The sequence below is a fragment of the Mustela lutreola genome, chromosome 11, assembly GCF_030435805.1.
Source record: "Mustela lutreola isolate mMusLut2 chromosome 11, mMusLut2.pri, whole genome shotgun sequence".
NCBI lineage: Eukaryota > Metazoa > Chordata > Mammalia > Carnivora > Mustelidae > Mustela > Mustela lutreola.
Window position 1 is genome coordinate 64,854,773 of NC_081300.1, and position 26,664 is coordinate 64,881,436.

Genomic DNA, 26,664 nt, shown 5'->3' on the forward strand with positions numbered 1-26,664 from the left:
TCCTGATGACCCTGACCTTCCCACATTTTGCTAAGTAGGGGAAGTTCTAGGCTTGTGCAAGGAAGTAACAGTTCTTTGTTGCTTTTACTGATTTTATATAGAAGTGAGGTGTCCTTAAGTGTTAAAAATTCAGTTGGTACAGAAAAGCATAAATGGGAGTGTAATAATGATATAAATGTCACCCGCCCCCAGTGGCCCCTTTTGTACCTGGGTGGCATCCCTACCCACTAGCAGGAGCGTGAGGGGGCGGGGCTGCTGTTTGAGGGCAGTTCCTAGCAAAGGGTCACAAAGCTGATCCACTCACAGTGCGGCTCAGTTAGCCTAGTGAATAGTGCCAAAAGGTGGTTGGGACTTTATCTTAGTAATTAAATAATAATGAAAATAACTCCTAAATCTTACCTTACTAGGATTTTGGTGATAATTGCAAGGTTGTGTTAATTTTTCAAAGGAACCAAGAAGGACTGAGTTTGGTTGGTTTGCAGGGAACTTAATTTCCCAGTAGTTTTACAATAGCATGCTATAATGTCCCTTCACCTCGGCAGCATAAATTTAGACAGCTACCTCGGCAGTAATATTTGAGGGCTGCTTCCCTCTCACAGGATTCTCTGATGTCTTTGTGCCTTAGAAGAGTGTATTATGGTCTCTTCCTTGAACAGTTGTCCTCCCTTTGGTTGGTTGTCAACCATGTTAAATGTCCCTGGTGCTCATAAAGGCTTTGTCTACATTACTTTCATCAACTTCATGAAATCCCACATTTTTTGTCAACATTTGCCATTTAAATTTGCTGTAGATCTGTATTATACCATCAGACTGGGTGCAGAAATCAGCAAGAGACATACTACAGAATGGAAGCTGGGTGGGGATGAGTGTCAGTGAAAGTGTTAGGGGGCTATGCTGGAAGAGTACCAACAGAATCTGAACATTCCTGAACATTCCTGTGCTGGTGTGACTGCTATTGCTGCTGTGTCCACAGCCATGGCGGCCTCGGAATTCCCACACGAGGTCCCGCCTGACATTGGAGTGCACTTTGAGAAAGCTTCAAAAAGGCTGAAATCCCTTTCTCTCTCCACATATTTCTTAGTCTCCGCATGTCACCCATGCTTCACAAGGGCGAACCGGAAACACAACCTGGGGCTGTACCTCGGGCTGTTGTTTGAGAAATGCCAGTGACCTCATCTTCCCATGAGCTCTGCATGCCACCGCCCGTGCACCCGGAGGGTTGTCTCAGAGGGCTGGACTCAGGGCACTCCAGCCCTAAGGTTTTCCCTCTTTCTCCACCCAGCGTGCGTGAACCCACACGTTACTGGGCATCAGAACCTCTTTCAGGGGGAGTGGGGAGCACGTTAAAAGGTCCCATCAGGGACTCACAGTCAGAAGTGGGCTCCCTGGGTGGGTTAGACATGGTATCCTGGGGACAAGCCTGGCACCGGTGGCAGAGGACAAAGGTGGTGAGAAGGGTAGTGTAGCCATGGGGCAAGGGCCGGTGTTGAGTTCTGTGCCAAGGCCAAACCCTGGAAGAAAAATGGGCGAGAGGAGAGGAGCATGGCCCTTGTTTTAACCATCTCCTCCATTATAGAAACCCCTCTTCAGTTATACAAGGAACACCTTCTTTAAAACAATTGCCACAGTAAAGACAAAACTAAAATCTTTTTGGCTCCTCCCCACCCCGCCTTCTAGTCCCTTCATTCCTGCTTCAGAGCAACCTACAGTTAGACTTGTATCTTTCCAGACCTTAAACAAACACTATTTCTTATGTATACATGTCCTCCTAGAAGGAATGCTGTGATTTACTTGTTCTTTTCTTCTAGCCCAAATGCTGTTGCACTGTGTATGGCGTTGAGCTTCTTATTTACTCAGCACCATGTTGTTGTGCTCTGCTCACGCCATGCAGCCTTCTTTCGCTGTGACCATCCTGTGCGGAGGCCCCATGCTCCATGCTGTTTGAACTGTCGTGGCTCACCCAGGGCTGAGCCGGCTTGGAGCTAACTCCCTGCCCACACCAGGAACACTGTTGTCCTCTGCTGGGACTCAAGTGGGGTGGGTGGAGCACAGACCTTGGGATTCTTTATTTAACCCCCAACTGTGAAGCCGAGTAGGATTTAGCAGAATAGAGGTTTTCCAGGAAGTAAATATGATGAGAAATCAGAGTGCCCTTTCTGCTATTGGTACTTGAGGGTTTTTGTAGAGCTTCCCAAGAGGAGGGAACTTTTGCCTCTCCCAGGAAGGGGCAGGGAAGGCAGAGAGTGGGCAACAGACAGGAGACCCAGGTTGACTCCCTGCACACCTCTTCCCCTTGACTATTCTTTCTCCTGCGTAGCTCTTGGCCTCTGTGGTTGAACTCTATTTTTTTTTTTTTTTTTTTTTTTTTTTAAACATTTTATTTATTTTTTTGACAGAGAAAGATCACAAGTAGACGGAGAGGCAGGCGGAAAGAGGGAGAGGAGGCAGGCTCCCTGCAGAGCAGAGAGCCCGATGCGGGACTCGATCCCAGGAGCCTGAGATCATGACCTGAGCCGAAGGCAGCGGCTTAACCCACTGAGCCACCCAGGCGCCCGGTTGAACTCTATTTTGATCCTTTGGAAGCTCTTGGCCCAGGTAGTTCAGGACCTGAAACTGGGCTCCTAGGCCATCTTCCTGGAGTGTTGAGGGGTGGCAGGAGAGAGATGGAAATCCACTGGGTGTGCAGGTGTCCCTGCAGGCAGGGAAGGAAGGAGGTTTGGCATTGTTCCCCAGGGTGAAAACTGCCTTGCAGGGCTACCTCCTGGTGGCCTCCTGGTTTTTTTCCTACCTCTGTTAAGGCAGTTTCCTACTTTGAAGTATGTCATGGGGACACAGCCCATTGGTTGCTAGAGCTGTTTGGGCTTATTGTGTCTGATCAGAGGAGCTATAGGACACATGTTGATAGCTATGCATTTTGGCTTCTGCCTGCAAACTTGCCAAAGGGGTGTGTTACAGGAAAACCGGTGGTTTCCCTGTTGTCAGTTCTCAGGCAAGGGCAGAGGTTTTGCAGCCAGAGCCTTCTAGTTGTGTGGCCTAAGGAGGGAACTTGATGTCCCTGCTGTGGTTTTGGCTGTGAGCGGGCTTATGGTTCCTCCTGTGTGGCAGCATTGTGAGAACTGACAATAGCCCTTAGCCCCTTAGCCCCTCTCCTGGGCCGGCCCAGGGCCAGGCACTCTGGCCGTGAGGTGAATGAGGTGTCACGGCAGCAGAAGTGCATCTCACTCAGGGGCGGACGGGTAGTGTGAGGGTGTCTGGCAGAGTTCTGGGATATAGTGGACCCTTAGTGCTCTCCCTCCTCTTCTGCCTGAAGTGTCCTGACTGCCACACCTACTGAGGGCAGGGACTCTGGTGGCATGTGCTTTGTGTGGGGGAGGGAGGGGCTTGGCCTCTTGTTGGGGATCTGTGTGGTGCCAGACCAGATGGGGCTCCTCACAGTTGCCCTTCCTTTCTCAGGAGGTGGCTTTAGGACCCTTACTGGCAGAGCTGGCTGGGCAAAGGGCTACTGACTTGGTTGAGGCTGCATGGCTACCAAGCGGTCAGAACAGGACTCCAGTGAAGTGGCTGCCTTTTACTTACCCAGATCTACTATAGAATCCCATTTTGGAGGGGTACAATGGACTGACTTGGCTTGTGCTGTGTCCTGGCTCTCCAATGTGATTCTGTCTATCGTATCTCACCCACTGATGGTGTCTTGATTCCTAGGTGGCAATTTTCTTTCCCAGGGAGGGTTTGACAGAGTGCTGAGGGTTCTTTGTGCTGGCCCAGCCAGCCAGGGCTGTTGCTATAGGAGGTTCACACAGATCAGCGTCCGCTGGACAGACATCTGTGGGGCAGCCTTCCTCTGCACAGTGGGGCACAGGTACTTCTCTCACCCTCTCACCCTGAGCTCTGGCAGCGCCCTTGTCAGAGCTCAGTGCCTACAGCCTCTCCTGTCCTTTGGTCCCTGAGATGAGACTAGAAAAGGTTGCAGCTTCCCGGCTATTGAGCTAGGGCCATGGAGATGAGGGGCCAGAGACCTGGGGTTCTGGGACCAGCTGCCCCTCTGGCCCCACCCTGGCAGTCTTCATTCTATGTCCTAGCCCAGGAGCTCTGGGAGGAAGGGATGCAAGCCAATGATGGCTGACATTCCACATGGATAGCACCTAGGTGCTGGCCCATAGCCCTTATACAGGGAGTGGGAAATGTGATCCTCTGAGTTGGAAAGTATCTTAGAAGCTGATCTCTATCCTGACTGTTTCCACCCTTGAGTGTGAGAAGGTGGCTGGAGGCACAGCTCTAAGGCCATGGGTCTTAGGTGGAGCTCAGGAATCTGCCGTTCTGTTAGTACCCCAGGTCCCTCTGGAAGGGTGCAGAGGACCGGTATGAAGTCCTGTGGGACCTCAGGGGTGCATATCCTCTCCAGTGCTGTGTTATCAGGTGTTGGGTACACACCCTCTCCAGCTCCACTTTCCCACCCTAGTGAGCTGGGGAGAGAATGAAGTGCTCATCGTCTGCAATGCAGGACTCAGAACATTGGTGGTGGCTCTGGTTCTCCCGGCAGCCGTGGCCTCAGGCTTTTTCCCCTTCCCAGGCAGAGGACCTCAGTGCAGCTATAGTGAGGGTCACAGTTGGGACCTTCAGAAGGGATCAGGAGGTCCTTCATAAACTCCTGGACTGTGTAGTGCAGATACTGCAGGTGGACGGTAAAAGAAAGGACACTGGAGTTGACATGTCCATCCACCTCTGTGCCTTACTTGAGATGTGCTACGAACAGGTCCCATGTCCTCTCCACACACTCAGTGTCCCCAGCTATGAAATGGTGATGGCACTTCTGTGTGTCGGGGTTGTTGAGAAGATTATAACTTTGCAAAGAAGGCAACAGGGCTTCCTGCAGCATAAGGCACAGTCCTGGGCAAGTTTGGGCCCTGGGCCTCAGGCAGCCTGGTCTCGTGCTCTCATTCCAGATGGAGGGCCGGCGCGACAGCATGCTGGAGACAGCCAGGCACTGTTTCTCGTCGGCAGCTCGGTGTGAGGGTGATGGTGACGAGGAGGAGTGGCTCATCCACTACATGCTGGGCAAGGTCGCCGAGAAGCAGCAGCAGCCGCCTGCCGTCTACCTGCTACACTACAGACAGGCCGGCCACTACCTGCACGAGGAGGCTGCCCGCTACCCCAAGAAGATCCACTACCACAACCCCCCTGAGCTGGCCATGGAGGCCCTGGAGGTGACACCGTGCTGGCCTTGGGCGGGGAAGCTGGGCCTGGGCGGGCCAGTCTCTCTGTCTCCCTGGGGCTGGGTCATGAGGTCCCAGTGACTCCTGTGCAACCTGTTGGAAACTTCTCTGTGTTCAGCAGCTGTGTGTGCAATGAAATTAAAGCAGCCTTTCCTCTCTCTTCTAAGGGGTGCTTACCATCCTTTCTGGGAGAGTGAGTGTTCTGTTTGTCTTTCCCAGAAGAAAACTGCCTTTCCCCCTTTAGCATGTGCAGGTTGCCAGAACCTGACTTGGTGATGACAACGATGTGGCACAGCATCTCCTGGTGCCCTTGTTCCCAGTGAGGTCACAGGCTGTGCCCAGAGCACCCAGCTTGGCAGGACAGGGACAAGGCTGGGTCTGTGGGTGGGGGAGGGGTGGGGTGGTGGAGAGTAGCCTGTTCTCTTGGCCCCAGATTTGGGGTCTTGCACTGCTCCTCAAGAGCAGAGCAGCTGTTTACTGCTTGGATTTGCTTTTATGATTTCTGAGCACTTCACACCATGCTCTCCTCCATGCTCAGGGCAGTGCTGGGAGGAAGGCCGGGAGGCTGCAGCCAGCACCTTTTGTAGGGAGGAAAGCGAGTGCATGGATGAGGATTCACATATGCTTGGCCTGGCCCAGGCCTTGCTGCTTCCTGAGCATGTCAGCTTTCCCCTTTCTGAGGCCACATGCCCAGTCCCTGCCGGTCCCCTAAGCCCAGCAAGCTTTTTGGAGTTTGGGGCAGAATCTGCCCTGATGGTTTTATTTTCTGATTATAAAATTAACACATATTTGTAGTTAAAAATATATAAAAATCCAACATTCAGAAGTGTTCAAAATGAAAAACTGAAGTCCCCAGTGATCTTAACCCCCCAACCTAGTAATCCCTATTCACAGTTTGGGCATGTACTTGTTCTAGACTTTCCCCCACTTAATGTGCAGATACATAGTAACATTTTCTTGTCATTTTGCATGTCATTTGGCATTTTTCACTGGATAAGATGTAGTGCAAGGCATTGTGGGCTTCCTTATCTGCCCATGTGCCCTCTAGTCTGGCTGGACATCAACTTATTTGTCCAATCCCTTCTTCATGGATTTGGCCTTTTTTTCCACTTCTTCCTTGCCAGGGTGCAGACAGGGCCTGGCTGGGCATGCTTGTCAGGGGTCATTTAACATTGCATCCACAGCATCTTGTTGCCCTGAAAGGTTATACTGACCTATGAGCATATCTGTTTTCCCTCTTTTAAATATTTGCTAATTGTATGAGCAAGCAAAAAAGTCTCATTTTTATAAATATGCCTTTGAAAAACCGTTCATGCTGAGGGGTCGGCAGTAGCTGTCTGGGGGCCACATGATTAGGGTTCATGGGGGAAATGTAGAAATGTGGTTTCATACTGAGTATGAGTTTCATACTTCGACAGCTTCCATGTTGCTGTCATTCTTGGCCCTAGGTCCCACATCCTTCCCATCACAGCTCTTTCATGCTTTCCACTCAGGCTCACAGGCCTGTCCCTGGAGGGACTCCCCACTTTGGGGCTGAGAAGCCTGAGGCCCAGAGAGCTGGTGTGATTTGCCCTCAGTAAGCAGCAGAAGAGAAAGGCAGTTGGGGCTGGCTCTGCTGAGCCCAGACACCCCGTGCATCACCTCTGGTAGCACCAAACCCATGTGCAGGGAGGTAGTCCAGCCCTCAGGAAGAGACCACTCTCTTTTCCTCCATGGTGTTTCTTTGACTTTTGGCTTCCATTGCTGACTGATGGAACCAGTGAGCAGGCAGAATGGTATCCCTGTGGGGCCCAGACACTTCCAGGTGAGGCACAGAGGTCTAGAGCACCATGCCAGCTCTCAGGAGAATGAGCACTCAGCTGCTCTAAAAATGACATTTCTCTTAAGACTTTAACCCTGCCCTGGTGGAAATTCACTTTTGCTGTTGAACCTTCAGTCAAAATAGTGAACTTGCTGCTTGGTTCATCTTGGCCAGTTGAACACTCTGTGCTCCTCCAGGCAGAGCCATCTGCTTGTGGGTAGGGGCCTCAGAGGTTTTCTGCAGCTGCAGATGGACTTGGTGGGCTAATTGCTCTGGGGGCCGCAGGTGGGCTAGAGATGTCAGGGCTCTGGGGGTGGACCCCTCTGTCCAGGATGCCCCCTTGAGAGTGCTGCCCAGGTGGACCAGCTGGCATCTTACCCGGGGGGCCTTGGCGGCATCTCTTGAGAACCACCTCTGGGTGTAGGGGGCCTGGTTAATCAGGGTCTGCAGCCACAGGGGCTCCCAATCTTGGTGACATCCTTGGTGCTGTATGTGGGAGTCTGTGCCACAGGCAGGAGCCCAGACTGAGTCACTGTGGCGGTGCCTGTGTGTGATGCGGTTTTCACTTGGGAGCAGCAGAGGGCAGGTTGGACCCGAGTTTAACCTGGGCCTGAGCTTTGCAGGCGGTGGGGCTTTGGGCAGCTGAGCTCACAAATTTGTAAGTGGAGGATTGTGGTGTGGACTCACAGAAATGAAGAAGAGTCCAGGCCCCAACTGGTGCAGCATGCCCGCTACCTGTCTTGCACCCACTGGGCAGGCTTCTCCAGGCCTGCAGTACCTGGCTGGCCCAGCCATGGGCGCACGAACAGAAGTCCGCTGTTCTTCCCTTCACGGAGCCCGCAGTGCAATGGGAGATAGGTGTGGAGGCTCCCTTTTTGTGGGTGCCCAGAGAGGGGCCCACAGAGGGTGGCAAGTGTTGTGGTAGGAGGAGGTGCCCAGTGAGCGGGGCTGAGGTTTGTTACTCTCATCGTCTTACCACAGCTTGCCTGTGTTACTGGCTAAACATTTAAGCTGGAACACTGAGAGTTCATGTCCATTTTAATTGTTAGAGCTTGCTTTGAATGACTTTTGGTTGGCTGGTTTAAAAGTGAATGAAGAAAGGCAATGTGTGGTGGTCTGGTCTCCTTGGTCAGGGGCTCTTTGCCAATGTGGCTGACTGGCCTGTGGAATGAACCTTAGCAACTGGCAGGGCTGCTCACACCAGAGTGTCATTCTCCTAGGTGTACTTCCGGCTCCATGCTTCCATCTTAAAGCTCCTGGGGAAGCCAGACTCTGGGGTCAGTGCGGAGGTCCTGGTCAACTTCATGAAGGAGGCTGCAGAAGGACCCTTTGCCAGGGGCGAGGAGAAGAATACGCCCAAAGCTTCAGAGAAGTGAGTAGCATGCTTTCACCCAACAGCTTACCCCCATATGTACCCTGATGGCTCCTTTATAGAGAGTGGCATTCAAGGGGTTGCTGCTGAGTAAATCAGAGCTCTTTGAGCCTCTGGAACTCATCTGGAGACTTCTGGTGGCTAGACTGAGTTCTTTCTTTTTTTCTTTTTAAAAAAGATTTTATTTATTTATTTGAGAGTGAGAGAGAGATCACAAGTAGGCAAAAAGTCAGGCAGAGAGAGAAGGGAAAGCAGGCTACCTGCTGAGCAGAGAGTCCGATGCAGGGCTCAATCCCAAGGACCCTGAGATCATGACCTGAGCTGAAGGCAGAGGCTTAACCCGCTCAGCCACCCAGGCACCCCAGACTGAGTTATTTCTGTTGAAACTGAAAAGGAGAGGCTAAGTGTACAACCCCAGGTTACCTCATGCTGGGACCATGCCCAGTGCTAGCCCACCTTCAGGGGCAGGTCCTAGGGAGAAGCCAGCTAATTCCCTCTCCCCACTGGGGCACAGCTCTGCCCCATGCAGAACACTGATGGAAAGCAGTTTTCATGTTGCAGGCTCTTACTCCTGGGTCCTTTTCCATGGTTTCTTGCAAGAACTGGGAACTTATTAGGGCCTGTGTGCTGCCTGTTCTCCCAAGAAGCAGAGAGGGGCATTGCAGGCTCTTCCTATGGTGCCAGAGAGCATGGGGATGCTAGGACCATGGTATGGTCCCCTCATTGCGCCGGGGAGTACCTCTGGGCCTCCCTTTGATTGTGGCCCAGACTTCTTTTGCCCTGGTGTCCACATCTTAGAGCTTTGGCTCAGCTTGCTTCTCCTCTGTTCTCCTGCCTGTCTGGGCACTGTGCAGGGCTCAGCCAAGTACAAGAGAGACCTGTGCCTAGGCACTGTCCTTGAGGCCCATTGTCATATGGGAGAGATGTGGATGTGGTGTGCCTAGAAATTATACATGTGTACTTTATAGTCACAGAGAGCCCCCAAGTACAGTGGTGTTCTCTTTTATTGATTATAACTCTTTTAAAAAAATTATTGGTATGCCTGGGTACTTCAGTCTGTTATGTGTCCAGTTTGATTTCGGCTCAGGTCATGATCTCAGGGTCATGGGATTGAGCCCTGTGCCAGGCTCCATGCTCAGTTGGGAATCTGCCTGGGATTCTCTCCCTCTCCCCCTGCCCCTCCCCTTTGCTCATGCATGTGTTCACTCTCCTTCTGTCTCTCTCAAATAGATAAATCTTTTTTAAAAATTACTAAACTATAGGGGTAGGGTGACTTTGTCAGTTAGGCATCTGCCTTCAGTTCAGGTCATGATCCCAGAGTCCCAGGATGGAGCCCCATGTCAGGCTCCCTGTTCAGCGGAGGTGTCGTCTTCTCCTTCTTTCTCTGCCCCTCCCCCCCAACTCATACTTTCTCTCTCACTCTCAAATAACTAAAGTCTTTTAAAAATTTATCAAATTATACAAATAATATATGAATATGTTCAAGTTATGGAAAATTCTGGCTACATGTAAACATACAGGCTAAAATGTGACAAATCCCTTCTTTTGCCCAGAATTAGCCACTATTCTTAGTTCGTTTTCTCAAATAATTATCTGTGCATTTACACACACTTATATTTACTTACATTATAGAGTTTCTTTTATTTTATAAAAACAAACTACTGAAGGGGCTATTCTAGAGCGTACTTCTCTCCTAACCAGAGGTCTGGGACCCCATCCATAAAGATAGTACCCCATTTACTCTGTTCTTTCTTTCTGGTGGCTATTGGCAGTCTGGGTCTGTGTATTATTCCATAGCATGAGTGCAGCATGTTTTCTGTAGCCATTTTGATGGAATGTTTCAGGTGTTTCTAACTTCTTTGCTCAACAGTGTTGTGGTAGATTTCCTTATACACATGGGAGCTTGCAGTAAACCCAGATTTTTTTGAAAAGATTTTTTATTTATTAGAGAAATCACAAGCAGCAGGGAAGGGTAGAGGGAGAAGCAGGCTCCCTGCTGAGCAAGGAGCGTGATGCAGGACTCGATCCCAGAACCTGGGATCATGACCTGAGCCGAAGGCAGCTGCCTTACGAACTGAGCCACCCAGACACCCCAAATCCAGATGTTTTCTCTGTCTCTGCATCTTGTTGGGAATTAAATCTGTCAGGCCTCAGGCATCACATGTAAGGGTGCTGACTTGGCATGGAGGGTGCTTCTGAGGAAGGGCTTGTTAGTTCCCCTGCAGTCTCCTTGGGGCCTGGGGCCTGGGGCCTGAGATAGTTGGATAGTGGCCAGTTGGGGGCCAGAGCCCAAGTGGGTGCCATGGGGGCAGCTCCTTCAGCACCTTGGATCCCCAGCCAGAGGGGCAAGTCCTTTGATGTGTGTGGGAGCAGTGGGCCGTAGGAGGGCAGAGGAGGCCCTTGAAGGTAGCATGGGGTCCAGCAGTCAAGAAGGGCACTGTTTCAGGGGTGCCTGGGTCGTTCAGTGGGTTAAACCTCTGCCTTCGGCTCTGGTCATGATATCAGGGTCCTGGGATTGAGCCCCGCATCAGGCTCTCTGCTAAGCAGGGAGCCTGCTCCCCCCCCACCCCGCCTGCCTCTCTGCCTACTTGTGGTCTCTGTCTGTCAAATAAATAAATAAATAAACCTTAAAAAAAAAAAAAAAGAAGGTCACTGTTTCAGACCAGCACATGTCCCGTTTCAGCAGGATATATTGATTCTGACCTGCACCTCAACCATTTTCCCACAGAGAGAAGGTCTGCCTGGTGGATGAGGACTCCCACTCTTCAGCTGGGACACTGCCGGGCCCCGGAGCCTCCCTCCCCTCCTCCTCTGGCCCAGGTCTGACATCCCCACCTTACACAGCTACTCCGATTGACCACGATTACGTCAAATGTAAAAAACCCCACCAGCAGGCGACGCCGGACGGTACAGTCCCTGTTCTCCCTACTGCCAGCCCAGGGCGGCACGCCAATCACGGGGGAGGGTGCTTTGGGTGATGATTCGCTTTGTTTTGGTGAGGGGGGGTGCTGGGTCTGGAGTGACACGGGCAATGTTGCGGCTGTTCATTAACCTCATGGCCTCACGGTGACTCTGTGCTTCCAAAACATGCTCAGGGTCGCCACCTGCCAGCTAGCCCACCTGGGGGCTGGGAAGGGGCAGAGCAGGTTCAGGCATCTCGCCACTCTGAGATTCTGTGGACTAGCTGTCAGGGTCTGCAGTCTGCCTATAGTGGCCTCTGTGCAGTCAGCCCAGTGATGCTGGCGTTGTACCAGCATTATTACAGTGTGTCCTTCTGACCGCCATGGGAAGCTGAGTCTGTCACCCCTGGGAGTCAGACAGTGGAGTGGTGGGAATCAGCTGGGACTGTGAACGAGGCCATCCCACATGGGATAGGGCAGGTGGCGACCTTTGAACCACATTTCTTACTAACATTAGGAGGCTCGCATGCTGACCTCATAGCTTGATTTCTTCATGTTCTCCTCACCTTTAAAGCGCTAAGCTGTGATAAAGTCTTTGCTGGAATGAACCAAATCGGACTGAGAGGGCGTAAAAGTGGTGCCCTGGGGAGGCAGTGACAATGCTGACAGACACGCAGGCCCTCACTCACAAGTCGATTATCACCATCAGGCTGTGGGGAAATAGGCCTTGCTCTGCCCTCCCCAGGGCATGGGACAACCCCTCACCCATCACATGGGTTCCCAGAGCCTGCGGTGTTGTGAGGGAAAGGGGTATGAGAGCAGGGTTAGGGAAGCCCTAAAGGAAGATGGCGTGAGGGACCCCCTGGGCGGGGATTTGGTGATCCCCCGAGAGGAGAGGAGACTTGCAGCACCCCATCCTGGTTCCCCACTTGGCCTGCGGGGAATGTGTGGACAGACAGGTTGTGGAGCTGAGTGCATGCTGCTGCGTGACTGTGTCACCTCCCTGTGCCCCAGAGGCCCAACTCAGCCCTGCACACGTCCTGACACAAGGTCCTTCCCCTTCTTACTTAACCTGAGTTCAACAGGGAAATGTCCCTGTTCCCCACCTTTCATCAGTCCACTCTGCAAGTTGGTTTCTGCCAGGTACTCCTGTGAGGATTTCACATCAGCCCAGCTTTCAAGAGAAAGGAATGCCTCCCGTGGCTGTCCAGAGGCCTGTGGCTGGCACCCCTCCCAGCCCTGCAGGTTTGCCTGAGGTTGGGTGGCAGGAACCCCTAGAGCTGAGAGTGGCTCCCCGGGTGTGGGCACACCCCAGAGCAGAGAGGAAGGGAAGCAGGAAGAGGCCATGATGCCGCTCCGGCACTGCTGCCCAGCGGTGTAGCTCCAGGGAGGCAGAGTGTTGGCAGCAGGCATGGGTGTGACCTGTCCTGAGTGCTGACATGATAGTTATTTGCTCTGGAAGTTGCAGAGGGAGCCATACATAGGGGCTCAAATAAAATTTCAGCAGTTGTACATATTTCAGTGATTGTTTAAAAAAAAAAATTTTTTTTTTTTCAAAGCAATTTCTGTCAATGATGTGGAACCATGGTCTCCCTTCACCCAGTCCCAGCCCAGTGTACTAGGAAGCTCTGCTTCCATACAGCCTTGGCTGCGGGTGCCTTCAGAACTCCTGCCCTCCTCACCGCAGAAAGAGAGCAGTGTCTGCAACAGGAAAATGTTTGTGCCCTAAAATAGCCATGCTCTGAGAATGTTAAAGTGGCCCTTTCAGCAGTTAGACTAGCTTGTAGGGAAAGGCCCGGGCTCTGGCAGAAGCAGCAGCTTGCTCGTGTCAGGGGATACGCTGGTAGCCTCAAGGCCTGCACTGCCCACCTCTGCTCGCACCTCCCATGGCCCAGGGCTGGCTAACTAGCCCCAGGAAGAGAACGAGTGGCGTCACACTTCCCATGAACTAAGTCATGGCCACCACTACTGGCATCCCTGCCTTACCACTCCTCCCTGGCTTCCTATTTTTCCCTTCCATCTTGGGACTTGTCAAAAGTCCTGAAATCCGTAATGTTAACACTTCGGACCAAGAAAAGGAAATCGCATAGGGAGTACATTGTGACCCTCAAGGGGCTCCCAGTGATCGCTGTTTACCCATGTTCAAACAGAGCATAATGAGATTTCTTTCTTTTCTTTTCTTTTTTTTTTTTAAAGATTTTATTTATTCATTTGACAGAGAGAGATCACAAGTGGGCAGAGAGACAGACAGAGAGAGAGGAGGGAAGCAGGCCCCCTGCTGAGCAGAGAGCCTGATGCAGGACTCAATCCCAGGACCCTGAGATCATGACCTGAGCCGAAGGCAGTGGCTTAACCCACTGAGCCACCCAGGCGCCCCATAATGAGATTTCTGAACAAATTCTATAACGCCTCCCTGGCATGGAGTATGTGAGCATGTGTGTGAGTAACTGGGTCCTACCATGTAGCAGTGTGTGATTGCTCTGGGCTGGGCTCTAGGAGAGGTGCCTGGGGTCCCATTCTCATAGCAGCCCTACAGGCTTGGCCACATGTCCAGTGTCCTGGAAAGAACCTGAGCTGGGGGCAATTGGGCCCTCATCTACGGCTATCGCCTAGCTGGGGTGGAGCCAGAGGAGAGTTTGGGTCTAAGTCTCTTTCCACCCCAGGCCAGAGAAGGCTAACACTGGGAAGGTCCCGTATTTGCTAACCTGATGGAGACTGGATCTGTGTGCATTTCCTTGCTTTGCTTGTTAGAGGTTTATCAGTAGCAGGGCCCAGGGAGCAGGGTTGTTAACAGAATGCCTTGGTCCATAGCTTCGCCTGGTTCAGCCAGCCATCAGAATGTGTAACTAGTGGCTCTGCTGGTCTGCCAAGACCCTTGCTATCTGCCTGCCATGCTCCATGTCACCTGACAATCTCGGAGCCACAAAGGGCCTCAGAGAGCAGAGGGCTTGCCCTGTGGTCAGTCTGAGGCAGAGCCTTCTATTGCGTTCTTTAGTGACCCATGGCCAATGGCCATGCCCATTTAGTGCCCATCATACACGCTGGGTGCATGGAACAATCCTGGATCCTGCTGCAGATGCTGGGGAAGGCAGGTGTGAAGCTGTGAATCAGACAAGGGTCAGGGTGCAACTGAAACCACCCCTGAGAGACCTGGCCTGGTCTTGATGGGTGGGAGGCCTCGCTCAGGATGCAAAGCTGAGCCAAGGTCTAGGGGTGTGTCAGTGTTTACTGTGAAGGGTGGGAAGAGAGAATAAGCCGGGGGTCAGGAGAGTGAGAGCTATGGAGGCTGGCGTTCAGGGTTGCAGGATGCCCATCTGGCCCCACTTAAGGCACGAACAGAGGCTGCGCCAAGCCCCAGGCTGTAGGGTGTGGGCCATATTGGGAGCCCAGGGTGCCCAAGCAAGCTCCCATGTGACCATCTGTCTCACCCGCCATGCTGTCACTGTTTGTGTCGTGTCCCATCTGTGCTCATCCTCGCCTGCTCACCCACACTGCCTCCACCAATATTGCCCGTGCTGCCCCTAACCCTGACCACACTCTGTTCTCCAGGCTATGTCTTTCTGCTTGCACTGTCACGGCTCGCTTCAGGGGACAGCACAGACTGCATGCTTAGTCCTCAGTCCGGCTCCCTGCTCCCCCTGTGACCAGGAGCTCCTCCACATCTGCTGGTCCTGTGATTTGGAGAGTGTGTGTTTGATGTGCTTGGCTTCTGCCTACAGCCCATGTTCTCAGTTCTGGCCAGATGCAGTGGTGGCCTCCTCCAACCACATGTCCGCCTGGGAGGCGGCTTAGTCCTGTATTTCCATTGCTTTGCTCTTTCTGGCTTTAAAAAAAGTAACAAAGGCGATAGACTCTAAGATACCAAGCTATGCTCACAAGGACAAATGTGTAAAAAATGCACATCGTGCACAGTAGCCGAGCTGCTCTGAGGTGGGCCCTGTGTGTACAGTGCACGGTGTCCAGGCTCGGGCAGTGAGCTGCACATGTCATCAGTCCTCGCCAGCCTCCCTTCCCAGGGTGAGGGAGAAGTCAGCTCCTCGCCCTGGGAGGCAAGCTCACGGGAGGCAAGCTATATGCCTCGAGCAGACGTCTTCAGCATGGGAGAGGCTTGTAGGGAAGCCTACGAGGGCCTGCATGTGCCTGTGCAGGGTGAGAACTGGGTGCTGGGTCAGGGAGGGATGCTGTCAGAGGGCAGAGCCAGTCACTTTCCTTCTCTTCTCCATTCTTACCTTCTAAGAAACCTCTCCAGGCTGAAGCTGGTCATGGCATATGTTGAGTGCCTGCTGCGTGCTGGGCATGGAACAGGGCTCCATGCGGAAAACCAGGAGGAGGGCACCCTGATCCCTGCTATCTGGTTGGATCTTTGTGTTCCTAGGTGGTGTCCTGGGCCATTGGTGTTCTGGGCCAAGAGGAGTGCCAAGAGGTGGTGTCCTGGGCCAAGAGGAGTGCCATGAGCTGGCTGGGAGGCATAGTTGGTTGGGAGGACTTCCTGGAGGAGGTAGCCCTCCAGAGAGGTCTACAGGGCCGTTTCAGGTGAGGGTCAGTGGGAGCAAAGACATAGACATCGGAGAGTCCCACCATGTTTGGATACTGAGGTGATTGAGGGTGGGAGGAAGAGAGACCTTGCAGGGAGAGAGCTTGGGAAACCAGCTGGGTCTGAGATAGGGGAACAAGAACTCTTGCTCTAGGCACAGTGTGACAGAGTGATGCATGGTGAGGGTCACACAGTGAAGTGAGCAGGGCACATGAGGCCAAGTCTTCTCCCAGCTCTGAGCATCCAGGGCCCAGAGGGCTGGTGCTGCTATCTAAGCACTGGCCACAGTGATACTCTCGTGCCCACCTGCTGCCTCTTTGTGTCTGCCTCTTTTTCAGGGGTCCTAGTTTATCTGGTATCTCTCTTCTCTTGGGTGTCTGTCCAGGCTTCTTGGCCTGCCAGAGGGCGCCTCTCCTATACAGCTAGGCTAGCTTCCAGCGGATGTGTTCTTTCCTGGTGGTCATCAGGAAGGGACCCACTGGGGCAGAGTTAATCCAATTGAGAGATTTGTCAAAATATTGATTGTACCCGTTTACTATTCTTAGAAACCTGTTGTTTTCTTTCTTTCTTTCTTTCTTTCTTTCTTTCTTTCTTTCTTTAAGATTTTATTTATTTATTTGACAGATCATACGCAGGCAGAGAGGCAGGCAGAGAGAGAGGAGGAAGCAGGCTCCCTGCTGAGCAGAGAGTCCGATGCGGGGCTTGCCCAGGACCCTGAGATCATGACCTAAGCCGAAGGCAGAGGCTTTAACCCACTGAGCCACTCAGGTGCCCTGAAACCTGTTGCTCTCTACTTGGCAGAGCATTTGTGATCTTTTCGGAGTTCACTAATCAGAGTTCGTGCAGATTTCAATGGTACAACCATACCTTTTCCCTCAAACTTTCATTGAACTGAGCTGATGAAATAAATGATTATAAGCTGTTTCTAGTCTTTACTGCTGGAGCAGCTGGAGAGCATGTACTAGGAAACTTGTGTCTTACAAGCAAAGAGCTCTTAGGTTGGGCTGGAAATCCTGAGAATGTTCAAGGGATTTGAACTGAGTCAAATATGAACCCAAAAATCCTCAGAATACAGTCTGCTCTCACACTCAATGGAATGAACAGCCTTTCTGTCACCAAGCCAGATCCCTTTCCCTCTGTGTCCCCAGGTGCCATTCCTTTGCTCTTGGCCCTGCAGGTCCCACCTCCGAAGTGGAAGTTGGCTGGCAGATGGACATTCCTCTAAGGATTCCAGGGAGGGGCGGGGTGGCCCAGGGGCAGAGACATGAAACATTCTAGTGATTAGCAATAAGAGAATGACATATTTATAATTCTGCCACAAATATTAATTTAGTATGAACAGGTTTTGTGTGGGTAGACTTTTAAAAGAATATTCTGAGGAAGAGCAGAGATAGCCTGTCCAGCCTGTCCACTAGTGTGTCTTCTCTCCTTTTGATCTCTGGGCAGCTACTTGAAGAAATCAGGATCTTGGGCTGTGGGCAGTCCCTAGGGTCCCCTTTTAGGTCCAGGCTTCCCTGAAAGACCCTCTCCGCCCAGTCCTATGGGAAGTCTGCCTCTTTAGCTGAGTTGGGCTCTCCTATGCAAAAGAGCTTTCCATTGGTCTCCTGCTCTGCCTCAGGACCAGGAGGCCAGGAGAATCCCCAGCCCAGGCCAGTCTGTGGAACCTGCAGGTGGTGGCAGAGGCGGAAAGGCAGCCAGTTCTGCTTGCCTCTGCTCTCTGCTACTGGCTCTGCTTCAGCATGCAGGTGAGAGGAGGGAGGGCCGCTGCCTCCCAGCTTAGTAGCCTTTGCCTGCCGAGCCCTGGCAGACCCATCTGGTTATTCTCTGAGCATTAGCACAGGCCAGTACCCTGGGGTGTCCTGCGGTGCCTGGAGGGTGTGGAGGAAGCACCCCAGGCTGTTAGTGCACAGTTACAGAAAGCCCTCGGTCAGATCATTTGGACCCTTGGTCCACCATGTCCCAGATAAGGAATGTGATATCCATAGACTGCTTTAAGGAAAAGGTGGGACTATAGCCAGCCCTGAAGGGAAGCTATGTTCCCTTTAAGCCAGAACTGCCCCCCGCCAGACACATTTGGGCTCCGCTTGTCCCTTTATCAGGGCACAGTGCTAGTGTCCATGCTGTGCATGGTTCTGCTTGGGCCTGTGCTGAATTTGGCTGGCCATGCGGCAGACAGGACAAGCTCAGGGTCTTTTGGGTCTTGCCCAGAGGTATCTTCTGCCCAGTGACAGAATCATTGTCTAAGAGCTTTTCATTCCTCTCCTTCACCCCAGTGATGTAAAAGAAATGAACTTAGTTTTCTTTTAATCTGACTTGCTTCTTGGTGTGAGACCTTGGTGCTTCCTAGTATTCAAAATCAGGATGATTTTAAATAGCTTTGTGCCAACCCTCTCCGAAAGGATTGGAGAAAAACTTCACCCCGGGCTCTCATTTGCAGTGATGTGCTTATCTGTTTCCCAGACACACAGCCCTCTCAGGGGTGGGCAGGAACCTTGGCATGCACCTTTACTTGCTTTACAGGCCTGGTAAGGAGGAGGTCCCAGCTCTAGCCAGGGCACCTCAGTGTGCAGAACTCCCATCTCTCCTGCTCTGATCCCACAGCCTGCCTGCAGGGGGTGCCAGTTGACTGTGGTGTGGGGTGGGGGAGTGGGGGCAGTGTTGGAGCTTCCAGATCCCTGTCACTTCCCTCCAGCATCAGCCTTCTTCAGGGCTCCGTAGGTGTTCTCTGGTCACCTGCAGGATGAGGGCTTGTCTAGAATCACCACGGTGCCCCCCCAGGGCTGATGTTGGGTTTTGCTCTCCGCCCTTTGAGAGAGTGGGCTGTTCTGGGTTCTCTTGTGAATGAGAGGCTCAAAACGGGAGGCCTGGTCGCAGTCTCTTAGACTACACGTGTCCTGCTCCCTGGCTGTGGCTGTTGTTTTTAAAGTCTCAGCAGAGGCCCCACCTGCTGATTTTTGTCCCCAGGGGAGCAGACCCCCCTGCAGCCCAGTGCTGCCCTGTATTGCCCACGCCATTCTTAGTGCAGTCTGCTGCTTTCCCTGCTCGCTCAGGTGCAGTAGAGGTTCCCTCCGTAGGCAGCATCAAGAGGGTATTAGCATGTTGGGAGTAAATATCTGCTTGCTTAAGCCAATCCATGGTTTTTATAATAATCACAACTGGGATTCCAGCAAATTAGTGATTCTTTAGGCTCAAAGCCCAACAGCTTGTGAATACGTGAGCTCATCAGGCAGTCTGCCAGTTCTCGTGAGATCCTCCGGCTAGGCGCGCTTCCCAGACGCTTGCTGCATGACGTGCTGCTCAGCCGTACAGTGACTATAGCTGCTCTGGATGCTGGCGAAAAGTGCTGGCCCTGGCCTTTCAGAAGGACTTCTTCACTGCAGGAGTGTGGCCTGCCATCTTGTCCGGGCCATCGGTGTTCTCTTTGTCAGGGCCAGAGTAAGCGCTGCAGGGCGAGGTGGGTCACTGGGCTCTCAGGCCTGCACTCCAGGCTAGAGGCCAGGCCCCTGTGGGGATCCCATTTATGTGTTGGGGACAGAGCAGGGAAAGCAGTGGTTAATATGTTGGGAGACCTGGAGCAGCCCACATCGCAGATCTGGGATTGGAATGTGGGTGTGAGTCTCCTGAGTCCTGAGCTCCTGTGGTGACCCTATGTGGCCTCTGGAGCCAACGCTCTCCTTTCCACAGAGACAGCAAATGGGCTGCCCCTGCCATTTCTCTGGGAGAAGTGATCCCCTCACACTGGGAACTTGTGTTTGGGACTTCTTGTGAGGGCTGCAGGCCTGCCAGGAATCCCCATTCAGTGCTCACAGAGCCTTGGGGTCTGGCCTTGCCGGTCAGGGAAGAGCTCCTCACTGAGTGTGAGACAGAGGGGTCCAGCCAAGTCCCTGCTCCCCTGTTAGTGAGACACAGAGCTTCTGTGTTGGCTGCTGAAGGGTCTCAGATATACTTCTTGTCCCAGTTTCTGTCATTCCACCAGCCAAGCTGATACTGATACCCACCAGTTTCTGGGCAGTAGACATTCCAAAGGCAGCTAAGGAGGAAGGGCTATGGATCAGGCTCTGTGAGGCTGTCTGAGAGGTCGCTGTCTCCAAGTCCTGGTCTATGATTAGACCTGCATGAAGATAGTGGAGCGGCAGAGCTGCCTTTGGAAGCACAGGCCTAATTCTGTGTTTCTTTGCACAGGCAGGACCACTTGGATGACCCTGTCAGGTCAGTGTGTAAGAAGTGATTGCACCCCATCCACATGATGCTGCCCAGGCGTGATCATAAGCAGAATCCTTTGCCCATTCAGAACGAAATCTCTAATGTCAAATTTGAGACATTACTTGGAAAAATCAGTCCAGTTTTTCTGGAATAATACTGATAATCGAGGTGATGTTTTTATCAACACTTATAGTATATCAGGCCCTGTTTCAAGCACTTTACATGTATTAACGTATTTAATCTTCCTAACAATTCTGGGAAGTGGGCATTTATATGTATCACAGTTTGACACAGGAGGAAACAAAAATGTAAAGCAATTAGGGCAATTGCATAGGCTCTCCAACCTAGTAAGTGACTGAGCAGGATTTGAACTGAGGCAGCCTGGATCTCCCAGAGTCCAGGCCTTTGTTTTTGTTGAAACAACTTTACATTTTGTTGCAAGTTTTTTGCCCACCAGGCTGCTCACTTCTGCCCTCCTAGGGGGCCCCCAGTATTTGAGTTAGTTGAGCAAAGGATTAGAGAGTCCTGGGGGCCATGTCTGTCTCTCTCCCTGTGTCCCCAGATGCTGCTGTACCATTGATCTCTCTGAGGGGATATGTAGTTGCAGCTCATAGGTGGTCAGGGGCTGGCATGAGAGGGACTTGAACTTGGCTCTCTTGATTCCCATTTCATTGAGCTTCCTCTTTCAGATATACAAAGGTGGAGACAATGTTTTATTTTTTAAGGTTGTACTTGTCTTTTGTTATTGGTTTGGTATTTATATCTCTTTAAAAATGTGACTGCCTTAGGCTTAACACAATACACGTTTATTTATTTTTTTTTAATATTTTATTTGTTTATTTGACAGAGATCTCAAGTAGGCAGAGAGGCAGGCAGAGAGAGGAAGGGAAGCAGGCTCCCTGCTGAGCAGAGAGCCCGATGCAGGGCTCGATTTCAGGATCCTGGGATCATGACCTGAGCCGAAGGCAGAGGCTTTAACCCACTGAGCCACCCAGGCGCCCCCAGAATACATGTTTAAATTATCATAGTTCACCTTCAATTGATATTATCCTGCTCATCAGCCGTGAAGGAAACGCCCATTTCTTCTACCCTTGTTTTCATTCCTTTTACTTTTACATAAACTATAAACTCACAAGAGGCTGCTACTAGTTTTGCTTTAGGCAGCAGACAGGAATACTTTAGAGGAACTACACATAAGGAAAAAGAATGTCTTTTCTATTATTACTTTAACCACTTCTGAGGAACTTCATTTCTTCACGTAGATCCAGTTTCTGTCTGGTTTTAATTCATTCTACCTGAAGAACTTTAACATTCCTTGTAACTCAGATTTCATGGGAGGGATTCCTCTCAGCTTTTGATTGTCTGAAAAAGCCTTTGTTTCTCCTGCATTTTTGAGAGATATTTTCACTGGATATAGAATTTGGGTTGAACTTTTTTTTTAAACTTAAGTCATCGCCACACCCCTTGTGGGGCTTGAACTCACAAGCCTGAGACCAAGAGTCACATGCTTTTCTGAGTGAGCCAGCCGGGTGACCCTGGGATTGACATTTTTTTTTTTCTTTCAGCATTTTATTTTATTTAAAAAAAAATTTTTTTTTAAGTTTTTTATGGCTTTTATTGAACAGAAATCACAAGTAGACAGAGAAGCAGGCAGAGAGAGAGGAGGAAGCAGGCTCCCTGCTGAGCAGAGAGCCTGATGCGGGGCTGGATCCCAGGACCCCGGGATCATGACCTGAGCCAAAGCAGAGGCTTAACCCACTGAGCCACCCAGGCGCCCCCAGCATTTTAAAAATGTTGTATGACTTGCATGATTTCTGATGAGAAGTGTGCTGTAGTTCTTAACTTTGTTCCTCTATATATGATGTGTTTTTCTTTGCCTTCAAGATTTCCTTTCTACCTTTGGTTTTCAGCTGTTTGAATGTGAGTCCTAGGCGTGGTTTGTTGTTAGTGTATTTTTTTAAAGATTTTATTTATTTATTTGACAGAGATTACAAGTGGGCAGAGAAGCAGGCGGGGGGGGGGGAGCAGGCCCCCTGCTGAGCAGGGAGCCTGATGTGGGGCTCGATCCCAGAACTCTGAGATCATGACCTGAGCTGAAGGCAGAGGCTTAACCCACTGAGCCACCCAGGTGCCCCTGTTGTTGCTGGTTTTGTTTGTTTGTTTTTTGGTTATTGTGGAAGAGTCTTTGCCCTGCTTGGTGTTCTCTGAGATTCCTAGTGATTTGATGTCTTCCATTATTTTTAGAACATTCTGAGTCATTATCTCTTTATTTTTTTTTTTTTTTTTGATTTTTTTTTTTTTTATTTATTTATTTGACAGACAGAGATCGCAAGTAGGTGGAGAGAGAGAGGAGGAAGCAGGCTCCCTGCTGAGCAGAGAGCCCGATGCGGGGCTCGATCCCAGGACTTGGGATCATGACCTGAGCCGAAGGCAGAGGATTTAACCCACTGAGCCACCCAGGCGCCCCTCATTATCTCTTTAAATATTTCTTCAGACATGTGTTCATCTCATTTCCCTCCAAGCTTCTAATTAGTATGTTTGATCATTTGGGTGCTCTTGGGTGCTCTGTTCTGATATCCCCCGCACTCTCCTTCTCTCAGTTTATGTGATTTCAACTGACCTATCTTCAAGTTTTGGTTATTTTTCCCTCAACTGTGTCAGGTGTGATGAGAAGCATGACAGAGGCACTCTTTGTCTCTGCTATTGTATCTTTTATTTCCAGCATCTTTATTGGACTTGTGCTCATAGTTTCCATCTCACTCCTCAAACTCCCCCTCTGTTCATGCATGTGTCTGCCTTTTCTACCATAGCCTTTAACATATTGATCACATCTATATATCATATTATTCTTATTTATTTTTTTAAGTGTATTTATTTAGTAATCTCTACCCAATGTGGGCTTGAACTCCCCCAGAATCAAGAGTCACATGTTCTTCCAACTGAGACAGCCAGGTGACCCTGATCTTAGTTTTAAATTTCCCATCAGGTAGTTCCCACATCTGGGTCATTTCTGAGCCTAGTTCTGTTGATTATTTTCTCTCTTGACAGTGTTCGTGTGCGCGCGCACCTCATTTTTATATTGAGTATCAGATATTATGTGTAGGATGGAAGAAACTGAAATAAGTCATATTGTGCCTGGAATGGGCTTCTCTCTCCTGTTTCTAAGCTGTTATGAGGGGAAGTTAAGCTAGTCCGATGTTGAGCTGGGGTGGGGTTTTGTTGTTGCCATGGTTACCTTCAGTGTACCACTGGTTTCAAATTCCTATGATCTTACCTTATGCTTGTAGCAGGGCTGATTTGCCAGAACCTTTTCTCAGTGTTCCATCCTTACCTTCAGCCTTAGGCTTTTTGTGTACACCTCAGGGAGGGTCACTCTCCGTGATCTTGCCCCTTTTCCTGTGGTAGGCTGCTTTGTGTGTTACTTGTGCTTGCTAGCCTGGGGAAGGGGCAGGTCTGGTTATCTGTTGTCTCTGCCCAGCCTCAGACTGTGTCCCTGCATCTCAGGAGTGGGGCTTTTCTTCCCCTAGTGGCAGGAGACTTCAAATATTTGGGCCCTAAGTGGTTTCCTGCCACTCCTTGCGGAGGTATTTCTTTTCCCTTTTCACGGCTGTACTAGGTCACCTGTACCCTGAAGGCAACAAGATTTGCTGTCTCTCCCCATCTGGCTTAAGGCTTTTGCTCCCCAGGACCAAAATGTCCCATCAGTGGTTCCTGCCTTTCCTATAGCAGCAAACAGGCCTCCTCTCCAGGCCTGCACCACTGGAAGGTTTCCTTCAGTCGCTCTTCCTACACTGCCCCTGGTCTTTCTCATGAGCACAAGTAGAGGTCCAAGGAGAGGAGCTAACATGCGGGTAGCAACCTCCCTTGTGTCTATTTCTCCCAGGGACCTCCATTCTCACACTAGACTGCACTTGGCCTATAGCAACCGGATAAAAATGTCTGCAGGACTCTCACCAGCTTCAGTTGTTTATGCCTGTTGTCTCTGTGTGGTAGAAACACTAGAGAATGTGTACTACTGTGCATCTCCTTCCAACTCCTCCTTCAGCAAGATCATGTTGGCTGGTAGCCTGAAATTGGCCATGGTGTGGGTATTTACACCACAGAAATCAGTAAATGCAACAAACATGGGCTTACCCCATACCCTGAGAGCCAGTTGTTAACCATTTATCAGAGCACCACCATTTGGGGAAACCCTATAAGGTTGACCGTGGAGATTGGTGCCTTTGATGAGTGGTTTAGTGGCCTCCAGTATGAGTTGGGCTCAGCAGGGTTATGGTGGCTGTTCTCAGGCCATCTCCTTTGCAGGACAGTCACCAGAACACTCACCCTGGGGAGGCCGCTCCATGTTGGAGCTGGTGTAGATTCATGCTGCCGCCCTCTCTCCCTCCTTTTCCCCTCAGAGCGCAGTCAGGACAGCACGGCCGTGGCACTCTCAGACTCCAGTTCGACACAGGACTTCTTTAATGAGCCTGCCAGCTCGTTGGAGAGCTCCCGGAAGCTCTACGTGGAGAAGAAGCTGCCTGTTCCCAGTTCCCAAGCAGGACCGACTGGTAAAGACCTTCAGGGGGCCACAGAGGAACGAGGTATGAAGACCTAGCTCTGTGGATTAGAACTGCTTTGGTGACCTGTGGCAATCTGGGCAGTCTAAAGAGCATGGGCCCCTGAGTGGCCTAGGCTCAGTCTGGCTCCTGTCCTCACTCTTCCGCCTGCTGCTCTGGGACCTCAGCTGGGCAAGTTACATACGTCTCTGGGTTTCTGCTCCCTGTAGGGTGGGAGTGATCCTAAGGCCCATTCCAGGGGTTGTGAGGATGAAATGAGGGAGCTCAGGAAGGCGCTCCCACGGTGCTTGGAGTATAGTGTGCACTCGGTAACACATGTCGTTGTTGTGACCCCTGTGGCCCAATGTGGGAAAGCCACTTTCGTAACATGAGTGCCCAAATTTTTTTCTTGCTACATAGTTGCTAAAAAAGTCTTTGGATCCTAAATGTCACCAGTGTGTTTTCTTTTTAGTCTGAGTCACATCAGGCCTTTAGGAAAAAGTGCCCCCTTTTTTGGGCAGGGGGCCGTGATCCAACCCCAGGGCACTCCCAGCTCTCATGGGTCCCCCAGGCTCCCTTTGTGGAAACCAGTGGGCAGAGCCCCACGGCCAGCTCGTGGGAGAACATGGGCAGGCTGTGTGTCCACAGCGCCACTCTGGGGCTTTTGAGAGCTCTCCCACCCTGGCCAGGGCTTGCCAAACAACAACAACAGCAGCAGCAACCACCCAGACCCATGCTCAGTGGCCCTGTGCCAGGCCCTATTTGAACTCCTTTTGTCCTCCCAGCCACCCTAGGAAACAGTCCTGTGGCTCTTCCCACGTTATAGATGAGGAACCTGAGATTCCAAGAGGGTGGGGAATTTGCCCAGGGTTAGTCTGCACACTTAACCTTGGCCCATTCTTCTGCTCTGGGTGGGCTGGGAGGGGCAGCTAGGGTTGGTGATGACCCCCCTAAGATGTGTCTGCACAGGCCCTGGCTGGGAGAATCAAGGCTCAGCCTTGATATGTAGATGCAGCCAGAGACCTTCATGCTCTTCACCTGCCTCCCTGGCTGGCCTTAGCAGATGGTAAGGCTGCATGCCCTGTAGGCTGGCAGAGTTGCCCCCATTAGGGGCAGGGAGGAGGACATGGAAGGTGAGGCCAGTGCCTCACTTTCTCACTAGACGCTTGTTATACTGTCCCAAACCGATGTTGACATTCTGCAACTGACATAAACACACCCCAAGGAGTTTAGAAGGGGAAGGAGAAAGTTACCAATAGGGCTGTGCTCTAATACAGCAAATCTCGTTCATGTCCAGGTGGGGCCCGTTGTCTGTGTTCGTCAAGCACAGTGATCTGCTATGGGTGCTGTTGTATCATCACAGGCCTCTCTCCACTGTGCTTGGAGAAGTAGGGGATGGAGGCTGGGGTGCTGAGCCAAGAGAGGGTCAGGTATAGTCTGGCCTGGGCTAGGCTTTCTAGACACACGGGGGCATCCTACCCCTGCCCTCCTTCCATTCTGAGCCAATGGTTTAAGCAGACAGTGGAGGGATTTGCCACTGATAAAGAAAGTTTGAGCAGAACCAGTCACCGCAGTAGCTGATAGGCTTGAAGGGAAGCATTTTACTTCTATGGATGCAGCTCTCTGCTCTAAGCCCAGCTTTTCCCTGTAACCACAGTGAAGTTGGTGAGCTTTCTGTCAGGAGAGTAGGTGCAGCAGGGAATGTGCTCTAAGCCTACACCAGGCATACAGCATAGGGAGCAGTGTGCATTTTTAGGCCTGGCTCTGGCCAGTGGTGGTCTCTGAACCCCCTCCTCCGGGCTCCCGGCAGTCAGGAACCTGGCCACCAGGGCTGCTGCAGCTTTTGGCCCCCTGCGGGAAACCAGGATATGGTTTGGGCCAGGGCTAGGTGTGTGCCCCTACTGTGCTCCACACCCCAGCCCTTCGGGTACACCCTCGTGGGCGGCCCTGCCACCAGCCTGCTGCTTCTGTCTTGGTCAGTGGCACAGGGCTCACTCACAGATTTCATGGGCATTGTTGAGCAGCAGGATGTAATGGAACCCAAGTTTGTGCCAGGTGCCAAGAGGAAGTCAGGTAGGCTCTGACAACCGCGTCCTTTCAGAT

The 26,664-nt window shown here is 51.4% G+C and overlaps 1 protein-coding gene across 4 annotated transcripts in view; it reads left to right on the plus strand.

Annotated features, from left to right (window-relative positions):
* The window catches only part of CABIN1 (calcineurin binding protein 1), a 153,678-nt gene that overhangs the window by 63,296 nt on the left and 63,718 nt on the right, over positions 1-26,664 (plus strand). For 2 of the 4 annotated variants that reach the window (XM_059140630.1, XM_059140633.1), the window contains 5 exons: positions 4,944-5,204; positions 8,235-8,386; positions 11,115-11,293; positions 20,003-20,029; positions 24,424-24,606. In XM_059140630.1, coding sequence (XP_058996613.1) covers positions 4,944-5,204; positions 8,235-8,386; positions 11,115-11,293; positions 20,003-20,029; positions 24,424-24,606 — 802 coding nt within the window. The remainder of the gene's footprint in view (positions 1-4,943; positions 5,205-8,234; positions 8,387-11,114; positions 11,294-20,002; positions 20,030-24,423; positions 24,607-26,664) is intronic. The other 2 variants (XM_059140632.1, XM_059140634.1) reach the window with 1 other exon arrangement.